The following is a 12,882-nucleotide window of genomic DNA, read 5'->3' as shown; positions in this document are numbered from 1 at the left end:
CCAGACCAGCACGCCAGCAGTGGGTGCGGTGTGTCGCGCCAAAGCAAATGTAGGATTGAGGTGCGCACCAAGAGGTCTCCAGACACGAACACGACAATTGTCAGAGCTCAAAGAGAACCTGGAGTTGTTGCTAAAGACAACCCGGTTCCAGTCTGCAGCAGTCCAGGTTTTTCGCTCACGACACCACTGCAAACAGAGGTGACAGTGGGCGAGTGTCAATGGCAGGACACGTAATGGGCGCCGTGAGACCAAATTTCCTTCAGCCAAATGCCTGGAAATGGTTCAGGCAGACACAGGGGCCTGTAATAATAGTGCTACCTGTCTCAGGATGGCAGACGACAAAACAGTTGGATCTGTTCGAGCTTGTAGGAGGATCCAACATCTTCTCTCCTGGTGGTCAGTCGAGGGCATCCTGAGCCTAGTCGCTGTGTGTGAGTGCCCTCACGCATCTGCTGATCCCAACACATCCTAAAAATCTGGTCACAATGGCATAGATGGCTGGCGATTCGTTGATACGACCATCCAGCCTTGCACATTTCAATAATGCGCCCCCTCTCAAACTCCGTTAACTGGGTTAAGTCTCTTCAATTGCGTCGTAGAGCCATGTCAAATGATCGACGAGTTTTACACAACCGGAAACAAGAGTGCACTACGTTCGAGTAGCCTGTGTGAGCTCTTTTATAGGCCAGGGATGACAGCAGGTTCAAAGTCTCTGGTAGCAAGACCCTTCAACTAATTACGTTACTACACTAATCATTTGACTATCTCCCTGAGATGTAACTGCCGAGTTTTGCAGCAAAACGACAACTCCTTCTTGGTGCGTGATTTTTTTTTTTCAGTCAGCATAATATCATTAATGCATCACTATTCCATATTCATATATGTATTATCTGAAAATCGTCTCCAAAATTTCTATAAAAAATTTTTAACTATGGTTTATTTAACGACGCTCGCAATTGCAGAGGTTATATCAGCATCGCTGGTGTGCCGGAATTTTGTCCCGCAGGAGCTCTTCTACATGCCAGTAAATCTACTGACATAAGCCTGTCACATTTAAACACACTTAAATGCCATCAACCTGGGCTGGTGGCATTAAAGAGTGTTTAAATGCCACAGGCTCATGTCAGTAGATTTACTAGCATGAATGCTTATAATGTCTTTGTATTTGTTACCTATTTCAAGAGAAGAAATTAAACTTTTAAAGTATGGGAAATGTTGGAAGTTATTTCAAATTATTGTGAAAACATTGAAATTTTGACGAACCATTTCAATATTTAAATTCTGTAGAGGTGTTGATAAATCTGTAAGGAAGGTGAGAATGCATAATCACTCTTTATTGGATACTCTGGTACTACATTCTGTCAGATTTCAAGAACAAATCTATTTCGTCTCTTATGGTGAAGAAAGGTTTCGACATTGCTCTTTTACTATATGTTCTGCTCCAACTCCTTGTAAACATGTCTGAAACTGGTGATGACAAAGCAACTTCCTTTGTATTAATGATTTTTTTACAACTGTCCACATGACATTATATACAGATCCTGCTTTAGCACACAATGCTTCTCAGTCGATTATGCAGTTAATTGCATCTAGTTCAGTTTTAGAAATTGTCGCAATAGAGTTATGAAGGTCTTATGTTTCTCTTTATGTGGCACTATTTGTAGCAACATAGACCAATTTCCTTCCAGGTACAATTTTATTGAACTTGGTTGATATATAGATGCAGTATTTTACAAAACTGAAGGGGGAAAAAAATTACAGATTCCTTCAACCTAAGTTCATAATAAATTGTGAGTAGTGTATGTATCTTAATTACTTTAAATTATATGTACAGAGTGGACACAACAAAATGCCACTGCTTTTCAAGGAAACCAGTCAGCTGAGAGCTTGACCTTCTCTCGAATTTTATAGTTCTGTTTTCATAATAGCTACTACTCATCGTGTCAGATAAGAACGTCAACCACAATTTTAGCACCAGAAGTACGAGTTCTCTACCTTTTGGCTCGCGTGCGCGCGCACGCACACACGCACGCAGGCACACACACACACACACCTGAAGATTAGAGCTAAACACGTGTACATTATAATGTATCTACATTAAGACAGACTTTAATTTATGCAACATATATTGTAATAGGTAGGCTAGGATTAAGGTAAATAATATTTCAACATTAAGACAGATTTCAATTTAAATAATACTTGTATAAATTTAAAATTTAACCGAAGTTAATATTGAGGTACTCATAGTAGAGAGTATTGTAACTTTAGTAGGTGAGTTTATTATAGTCATCGGTAGGTAGTAAATAAGTTATTATAAAACGACAAATTTTAAAATTGTCAAAATGTCAGAAAAAAAGTTTGTATATTCAGTAGAACATTCAGAAATTCATATTTTTTTAAAGTTCTGGTATATTGTAAATATGTTAGGTACTGTAAACTGATGTATTGAAATTACAAAGCATGTAGTACTACTATGTAATGGGCATGCAATTAATAAAAAAAAAAAAAAAAAAAAACACACACACAAATTTAATGATAAAGGCTTGCCTTAAGCGAATAAACGGGTCTTCATGGAGAAAAAATTAGACGAAATAGGTGTTCAAACAGAACAAGGCCCTTGAAAATCTTGCACCGATTTAGCTCAGCAAGTAGGGGTGCCTAAACACAAGTTCAACATGCCACTAAATTGTCGAAGTTAAAACCGTACAAAACTCGTGTAGTGTTTTTGCTCGCAGCTAGGATAAAGGAAAACATCAGACACGTATAAAAAACATAAGTTAAAATGAACTACAGAAACTGTCCAGGAATGTGTTGAAAAAATCTGAAGCATACCTGAATGCAGGTCACCATTTTCATCATTTACAACAATAAAGTAAGCTTTGTTTACTTGAATTTATCTTACCACAAATTACGATCACAGTTTGATGGGAGACAGGTGACCTCTACACTCTGCTGAGACCGCTAGAACATTGGTTGACCAGTGACATTTCATTTCATCCATTCTATAGAATTTACTACATATTTCACTCATTCATTCATAGTGTTCTGCCCAAGGGCAGGTCTTTCACTGCAAACCCAGCATTCTCCAGTCTTTCCTATTTTCTGCCTTCCTCTTTGTTTCCGCATACAATTCATATATCTTAATGTCGTCTATCATCTGATATCTTCTTCTGCCACGAACTCTTCTCCCGTTCACCATTCCTTCCAGTGCATCCTTCAGTAGGCAGTTTCTTCTCACTCTCAACCAGTGACCCAGCCAATTCCTTTTCCTCTTCCTGATCAGTTTCAGCATCATTCTTTCTTCATCGACTCTTTCCAACACAACTTCGTTTCTTACTCTGTCTGTCTATTTCACATGCTCCATTCTTCTCCATATCCACATTTCAAATGCTTCTATTCGCTTTTCTTCACTTCGTCGTAATGTTCATGTTTCTACACCATCCAATGCTACACTCCACACAAAGCACTTCACTAGTCTCTTCCTTAATTCTTTCTCCAGAGGTCCGCAGAAGAAGCTCCTTTTCTTATTTTGCTAATGTAGTTTATAAAGTTGTAGCATTGTTATTAGGCCTATATAAAATTACAAACTGAATTACGGTGTGTACAAAATATGAATGTGAAAATAGCCTATTTCTTTGAATTTTACTTATTTACTGTATTTATTTATTTTTAGAGCAACACTCATTTCTTGATACATAATTTCTTAGTCCCTTCACGGACATAACTGAGTTCAACTGTAATTCATACCTGACCACACCTTCATAAGGACAGTTTCTGTGTTGCTTGTTAAAGACGCAAAACCAAGAAAATCTTAAAATATGTTGAATTCAGAATTCATATTCCGTATAAATATGGCTAATTGTGCAATGTCTTTGGTGTCAGTGCTCAGAGTACCACATACAATATTTCAATTTTTCTTTTAGCTAATCTTTAACATCATTAGCCATTTCAGTAATTCTATCTGTAATATTTTGTAAAAAGAAAGATACTGATTTAAATTATTTTAGTTTCTCTGGACAAAGATGCTTGGAGACCATGACCAAACATTCTTTACTAAATTCTCCTTTCAAGAAACATTTCAATTTTTCAGCGTGTGCTTGAGACAGTATAACCGAGTCAAAATATGTTTGTATCTAAAAATATGCAAGCTGGCTATCTCTAGCTTTGAAAGTATCCTTTAATTCTTGCAAATTTTATAACATGGTTTGGTTTTTATGACACCCTTAAAGTTTTTAACAATAAAAGTCATCTCAACACGGTACAACAAGGATAGAGACAATGTATAATGTTTCCTACATGAGATAATGTGGTTCATAATTGACAATATGCTGAAAACTAACCAATAATTTGGGCTCATGAGATTTTAAGAATTCTTTTTTCAAACCTCAACTCAATATTTAACTGTTCATGTTAAAACTAAGTGATATTTATCATTACATTTCATAATTTTGCCACAACAACACTTCCTAAACAAAAGCACATTCACCTATTATAGTAAATCAAGAAGGAAAAGTAACTTTGTTCATTGTAATTTTTTTTGTAATAGCCTATCATTATAATGATATTTCATTCTATTAGAATGAACAGGCTACTAGCATTTGTAAACAAACCATTAACAACAAATGAGAAATTACTCTTCTATATACCAATATTCTCATAATTTATAATTTATTCCAGTCTTCAGTTAGTAGACTATGGATTATGCTAGCCTTTGCATGGTCAAAATATCACCTGTCTTCAAAAACCAACATGTATAATAAATTTAACATCAAACTGAATTAATACTAGTCTATATTAACTATTATTCCAGTCAGATTTTGAATGATCCTTTCACCAATGCAAGCCAAGTATGTCACAAGATTCACGCTGTGGATAACAAAGTAACTCTTCATTAAATTAAAAATAGTATTGGAGCCAGTAAAATGATATAGCAATGAATAAGAAAGATATACACAAATGCGGATGAAACAGAAAGAAAAAGTAACTAAAAATGTTCTCACAGGATTGTAAATAAGATTGCATTATTAAATATTTTAATTAGTAGTTACGTTGCAAGGAAACTAGTGTTCTTCATTCATTTCACTGTGGACTCTGTGTATGATGTGTCAGAAAGTAAGCCCACAGAAAACATTAGAAAATAATTTATCCGGTATCCACATTCGTAAGAAGTCTAAATTACCACAGAGAAATATATGTCTACACACAGAAATGTTTTTCTGTAGGTAAACCAGACCAACTGAAACATATGTGAACATAAAAATAGGTAGGTCTACATATCAAGTTTTACCCAACTTAGAATTTCATTATTGTTGCCACTGTACAGTTGAGCAAATGTTATCAATGTAATGAGACAAGAGACAGACTAGTTTGCATCAATATTCGTTCTTCAAATAGTATTCGTGTTTTTTTTTTTACAAAAACTAATATTATAGTATAATACTGAATAAAGAGAAATGTTATAATGTTCAGTCACTCACCTGGGTAACCTTTACATAGTTCTTCTATAGGCGTTGACATTTTCTTTTCACTGATACGTTCATATTTCTGTCTCTTGGTTGCTGCCTTTAATCCTTGCCATGGTAGAGAACCTCTGTTGAAGTACATAAGTACATACCCCAAAGATTCCAAGTCGTCTCTGCGGCTTTGTTCTGGAAAGCAAACCATCTGACATATCATCTACAGGTAATAAATATTTAAAATTATCTTCAAAATTGCGAACTTGAGTTCAAAGATTTTTTACATGTATAGAATAGGACTATCAACTATTTTTGCAGCAAAATGCATAACTGACATGCTGTTGTAATACACTTATTGACATAACATCAAATTAAATATAGGTGGGCCAAAGAAAAGGCATATTTTTAATTTTATTGTTGGTAGTACGTGGGTTATTTCAGTAGGCTTAGATTCATTGTCATTGTTTAGCCTGATTGTTGCAATTTATTAAACATGGAGCATTGGACTGGTGAGCAAAGAGGATTTGCAGTAAAATCTTATTATCTAAATGGTCAATGTGCAGAAGCTGCTCATAGAGAGTATCGCCACCACTTTCAACTCCAATGTCATGATACTATGCCTCTTCACATGCGATTAAAACCTGGGTCCGCAATTTATAAGTAACAGGCTCAGCACTAAAGAAGAAACCTCCAGGTAAAAAATAAACTGACTATAGTCACGCACAAACTATAACATACAGCTCATTATGTAATAATAATTCAAAATTTTTTAAGTGGTCAATTGAGAAGAAGAAATTTTCGTATGAACAGATCAACTTGGTTTCAGCAAGATGGTCAACGGCACATAATGCAGCCATGTCTAAGACGGAAATACGAAATTTGTTTGGAAATCATATCATATTGAGAAATGGAGACATTCCCTGGTCTGCACGATCCTTCGATTTAAGTGCATGTGATTTCTTTTTATGGGGTATCTAAAAAGTAAGGAATACACAAACAAACCACGAAACATTGAACAATTGAACACAGTAGTTCGTGAAGAAATTTGAAATATCACAGTCGAAATATTGCAAAGAGCAATTAAAAGAATGTATGCACATTGGTGTAGGCCATTTGAAGGATGTCACTTTCAAGCAGTAGTGGTTTCATGCAAATGGCATACTATTCAGTATTCTATGTTTTCATATTGTCAAGACCTTGGAAAATATTAAGACACACCACATAGATTATACTATAGCAGTTTCAGAATAAGAAGGCATATGGCCTAAGCCAATTGAGTGCTAGCAACAGTTCGACGTTGTCACACAGTGCACGAGACGTGGAAGACAGAGACAACAAATAAGGACAGAACATATCAGTAGCAGCATTCTCGCTGAGCGAGCGGGTCGAGACCTGTTTGTTCATTGTGTGTAATGTTTAAATATAATTACTCTTACTGAAGTAATTCTCATCTCAATTTTTATTACTTCTTTGCTTCATAGATCAGTAGCTCTTGGAGTCACTGACTTGCGAAATAAAGTGACAGATATGTAGAAATTTCCTTCGCTAATGTCTGAGAAAGAATGTTTTAATTCTTACTCAGACTTCCTTGTACAGTAAAGCTGAATTTATTATTGTTTATTTCTCCAGAGGAAAGATAAGGTACAGTTTGTTTGTAGGGGCAGCCTAAGAATCTAGCGATAACAAAACGAAAACATATCTGTAGATACGTAATTTAGTATTGAAATTGGACCTCCGTTAAATGAAGCCTATATAATTTAATTTAATTCTCTAGCTTATACATACCTAGGGGTCCAGGGTTCTACATTCTGGTTACGAATCTGGCTATAATGCAACGTAATCATAATGTGTGTTCATATATAATTCAGTGCTCATACTGGAACTGTAGATTATTTTATTTTTCTCTGATAAACTAAGTCCATGTAATTTTATTTTATCATCTAATTTTTACATATCTAGAGGTCCAGTGTTCCATATTCTGGCTAAGAATCCGGCTATAAGAATATAAGCATATCTATTCATATGTAGACCTAATTCAGTACTCATATTTAAACTGAAGATTACTTTCTTTTACCTTATTAAATCAAGCCTATCTAATTTAATTTAATCCTCAAGCTTATACCTACCTAGAAGTCCAGGATTCTATGTTCTATCACTCTGGCCTGTGGCAATATAAACCTACGAGTGAAGGTAGTAGTACAGAAGCAAATATGAAAACCGTAATCCAATAATATCGTTGATATATTAGAGATAAAATTGTATATTAGAAAAAATAGTATAAAGTGTAATATATATAACGAAAGGTTTTTAAAATAGAAATTGAGTTTTGGAATTATAAAATCTCCTCGTTCCTAGCATGCCTGTATTTATTTTAAAAGTGAAATATAGTTAATGTGCTTCATTTTATAAAGTTTTCTAATGCTCTTAAGGAAGAATGCTGTTAATGCTCTTCGTATAATTCATGGAAAAAGAGGCAGGAGTGTTTATGTTTACAATATCATCCAACTATCTCTTATGTTTATGCAATATTTCGTCTTATACCATGTATAATATTCCAATGAAAAGTGAAAATCGTACCTATGATTATTCTCAGCTTTCTTCTTCTTTCCACGTTCTATTATAATGGCACTGCTAACACATACTACTAATATATTTAAAATATCGTACGATGAAATAATACACGGTTCTGAAAATTGTACAAATAATTAACACGTTTGTTTTGCGTTATTTTCCAGGAGAGGTAAACTCAAGTATACCAACTATTTTAATTGTCTCTTTGTCCTGTCCGAGAATATGAGATAACGTATGCACTTCTAAAACACACGTCTCTGCAGTCAGATTCTTTGTTCGTGAAGAACTGACACGCACTGAATCATAAGTTAGTCCTTTAAAAAATTATATACAAAAATACCATACTCCTCGCTTGTGATTGTTGGACTATCCTTTTGCGTATAACATATGAAACACCAGAGCCAATTGCAAATCCCTTCAAGAGACATTGTCACGGTAAGTTACGCATCACACAAGAGGAAACAGTCCACATCTGAATGTGAAAATAAACAGATTCTATCTTCGTTTACAGAGACGGAATTCAGAGCAAAATATGTTCTATGCTGTAGGTTGGATATCTCTGTTTAGTCTTAAAGCGATAACACGCGAACCAGTTGACATACAATTGCCATTCTTGTACTGTTGGATTCAGAATTCGGAGCTCTATCGAAGGCCATTGCTTTAAATTCATTCCTAGCAATAAGTATTGTGCGCGCAAGAAAGAAACTAATACGCGACGCTTCAGCGAGACTTCGCGACGATTTAACTAGGCAACACCACTTCACTGTCACTGGCTAGTCGACATAGACCGGTCTGAACTAGCTCCGCCTTATATGCCTTCTTATTCTGAAAGCGCTCTAGTATATCTCGCTATAGTTACATTAAACAGAATGACTGTGAAACAATGTCCTAATTCTTTTGAAACTTAAAAAATACAAACTACAGACATACTTATAGACAATTACAATTTTTGATGTTAAAACACAATCAAGAACCTTATTTTTTACATAAAAAAAGTTAACTGAGCTTTCTGGTATAAACATTGTACATTATGCCATTTTTAGCAAATCTCAGGTATACTGAGATACTGTTTATGTAAAAACTCTGTTTATACATATTAAATTTAATATCAAGTCCATGTAATATAATTAATAAATAAATTGTACATATTCTATTTTAAAACTCACAAGATAAGGTTTATTGGTATGTACATGCTGAAAAACAAAATTTACTGACCTATGCCTAAATGTGTATTAATACTGGCATATCGTGCGGTGCCAGTTAAGTTCTTGTTCTCTCGGTAGGGTATGTGTTGATGTGTACGACCATCACGATATTTCTTTGCCAAACCAAAGTCAATGATGTACACCAAATTACCCTTCTTTCCAAGGCCCATAAGAAAGTTATCTGGTTTGATATCTCGGTGAATAAAGTTTCGGCTGTGAATGTAGTCTATCCGAGAAATCTGTAATAAAAGAGAAAAGCATTATAGGCTATAAGGTTTTTAAGCACTTCGTGATTTATTAACTATAATAAATATACACCATTACCGTGAAATAATGTCCAAAAACGAGTAATATGAGTGGGTTTAATTTATTACATGAGAAAATTTGTCACGAAAAAAAAAAGAATCATGAAGACAAATTAGATGTATAAATTATATTCACGCGAAAGAATAATAACATAGGCCTATAATTAGATTATTTACAAATTATTATTAAAACCCAATTGTGAATATAGAGAACTTGACTTACGGTCAGACAATATTTATGAAACTCACAATCACTTAATATGGAGAGTTTATGTATAAAAGTATTTTGACTTGAAACATCTCTATTCAACCTACAAGGAGAGAAAAACTGCTAATGTTTTGACAAGGTGTTTCTGTAAATTCTGACGTCACTCGTGATATCATGGGAACCGAAATGTAAGATGAACTTTGTGCCTAATGGTTTCCCATGCAGTCTCGCAAATTTCCCTATTTACTGTGCTTCAAACATCCCACTCCATTACCTAATAAAATTATTGGATTTAGTGTACTCATCCTGCCTATGGTAGCATTTATTTAATCCTTAAATCTTTCCTTAGGCCTATCTAACCTAAAAATTACATATCAACAATAAAGGCCTTTCATGCAATCCAAAAGATTTTATAAAGCCCTTGTCACTTTTTATTATACTGGACTGTACTTGACTAACAATCTTAATTCATCCCAATGCTGATATAAATCTTTCTTTCTTTATCCGCTTTTATCTCTCCATAGTACCAACATACAGACTACTGCGATGTGGGGGAGGGAGGGTATTGATCTGTATCAACACTAGACATCTACACATTGTGGGCTGCCCTGAATGTAAAAGTGGCAAAACATAAGGCCACTGTAGAGACCACAGGACAATCACGAAACAGACAACAATCCAGTCCTGTAGATCAAAGATAAATTTCTTCCACTGCCTATAATGGGAATCGAACAACGGATCACTTGGATGGGCAATGCAACGCACATGCTACATTAAATCCACTATGGCGGAATTCATATAATAAACCTATCTATTATAGTACAACGATGTAGTTTTTTCTCAACCAAACAAAGTCATGTCGTTCATTAAATTTTTTCCTCCATTGTCGCCTATCTAATGTATCTGGATCTTGCAGTCCTTTCAGTTGCATATTTCTTCTTACTCTGTCCATCCAATTTTCATTAGGTCTTCCTTTCCTATTCCTTCCTTCTGGGTCTCATCAGTAGACAAAAAAATAGGATTACCACTGTGAATGCCATTGCCAGTCACATTCCTATTTATAAACAATTGAAAGTTTGAATCTACATCGAAAAAAAAACTGCATAAAAATCCCACTAAACATTTGTTTAATGAAACTTCTGTAGGCTATTGCAGTACATAAATGTTATCTTTCCCCATTTACAGAAGTAGAACAGATGTGATAGTGCACAGAGCAACTGTACATATGCGAGCAGTGGAAAATGAAATGTATGCACTGTAGCCTATTTACTACGAGATTCAAGGATAATGATAGTTTGGTCTATTCTTTGAATTTAATTTCAATATCAATATAGAAAAAACTGGCGGTTTGCCGTATCAAAATCCAATCTGTGCCCTATTCAAAACCAGATACTAGTCAAGAGTAAAAAATATTAGTGGTAACATTAATTTCAAACAATTTTCTTATGAACCACGTTTAGAGGTTCTGACCATTCTTGAGTACAGGCCCATAATATGTAGTAATTATAGAACGCTCAGTCACTCTGACTAGTTAGGTTAGCTTTCTGACCTAGGTAATTGGATGCAAAGTACCCGGAGATCACTAGTAGGCCTACGTGCATTTCTAAAAATCTTACTATCTTTGATGCCTATGCTCAAGTTTTACCACCTTATTAGTCTCGTGAAACCCTATGCACATTACACAATTTGCAATTTATACCTTAAAAACATAATTAATAGCCTAAGTTTTCCTTTTCAAAATTTCAACTGTTACACCAAATGTAAAGATTTTTCCCACTCACCTAATGTTATTAAGTACAACTTTAAACTCAAACTTAATGTTATAACACTTTCATTATGCATTACATTATCTAATATTCTAAGCAGTAATTTATGTGCTATAGAATGTTTTATATAGGCCTAAAGTTAAATATTACAATCAGAGAAATGTGATAGCAATTAAGCTTTAATCAAACATATTACATATTCCGTTGGCAATTTATTTAAAATATGAAATAAGCCTATTTCTTAAATATGTAGTATGTAAATACGGATTGTAAAAATGGAAGAGTTCATTAGCCTAGCCTAGTAGCTTCAAATCAAAAGCAAAACAAGATAGCTATATAGGTACCGGTATAGGTATAATTGATGAGAAATCAATAAAATATTATAAATGCCATATTCTTACCAGCTGGTCAGCCAATAGCAGCACAGTCTTAAGGGAAAAGCGACGTGAGCAAAAATTGAAGAGATCTTCAAGTGACGGACCTAAGAGTTCCATCACCATGACATTATAGTCACCTTCGGAACCACACCACTTGATAGTTGGTATACCGACTGAAAAATATTACGATAAAGATATTTCTGACTTCCTTACATCAGCACAAAGTCTTCAATGTTTAATATTTTATAATATAAGCCACAAAATCACTAAGTAATTCAAAATGATTCACAAAAGACTCACCGCCACCCTGCATCATTTTGTAAAATTTCGACTCGATATGAAGCTGTGGATGCCGAGTTTTTATACATTCTAACTTAATTGCCACCTCCTCACCCGTAGATATATTGGTTCCTATAACAAATAAACCACTTGTTTAATCATCATTTCTTTTATAGACTCATTTCAGAAGAATAGCCTATACATTTTCTTTACATCGATTTCTAACAATTACATACCTAAGTATATGTCACCGAATGATCCACTGCCAATTTTACGGCCTAGTCTGTACTTGTTTCCCACTCGGAGCTCCATTTCTGTAAATACACTAGCACATTAGAGGACAATGGAAACATAAACAGCTTCCATTGTGGCAGCCATATTTGAAGTTTTCACCCAGAAAGGTACAAGAGAAAGACCCAAATTCAATCACTTGACTTAAGAATACCTGGGGCCCGGGTTAAAAATGACGATCACAGACGAAAAGGCCGTTTCTTGTACTTTTTATAGCTTCATCAAGAAAATGACAGGTTTAACAGTAAACGAGGATTATTTAGATTTTTCATAGTTTGTATCACAATATTATTCACTGACACACAGGCGATCCCGGATATTACTTCATATTTTCTCCACGCAAGAGGATGGCACTGCCATCACTACATTCTGAACACGTGACCTTCATCTCTTATAGTGGGAAATTTGAGTGATTCATTTGAAG

At 34.7% G+C, this 12,882-nt stretch overlaps 1 protein-coding gene across 1 annotated transcript in view; it reads right to left on the bottom strand.

Moving 5' to 3' along the window:
* Positions 1-12,786, bottom strand: part of dco (discs overgrown) — a 39,145-nt gene extending 26,359 nt beyond the window's left edge. Inside the window, exons 1-6 of the mRNA XM_069829173.1 lie at positions 12,613-12,786; positions 12,404-12,481; positions 12,189-12,299; positions 11,913-12,061; positions 9,243-9,471; positions 5,478-5,648 (exon numbers count right to left, since the gene is read on the bottom strand). Of these exons, the coding sequence (XP_069685274.1) occupies positions 5,478-5,648; positions 9,243-9,471; positions 11,913-12,061; positions 12,189-12,299; positions 12,404-12,479 (736 nt within the window). The 5' untranslated portion in view covers positions 12,480-12,481; positions 12,613-12,786. The remainder of the gene's footprint in view (positions 1-5,477; positions 5,649-9,242; positions 9,472-11,912; positions 12,062-12,188; positions 12,300-12,403; positions 12,482-12,612) is intronic.
* Between the last annotated feature and the right edge of the window lie 96 nt (positions 12,787-12,882).

Source organism: Periplaneta americana, chromosome 6, assembly GCF_040183065.1.
Source record: "Periplaneta americana isolate PAMFEO1 chromosome 6, P.americana_PAMFEO1_priV1, whole genome shotgun sequence".
In the NCBI taxonomy this organism is placed as follows: Eukaryota; Metazoa; Arthropoda; class Insecta; order Blattodea; family Blattidae; genus Periplaneta; species Periplaneta americana.
Note: the sequence above shows the minus strand (reverse complement) of the source record. Positions and strands in the feature narration are given on the sequence as shown.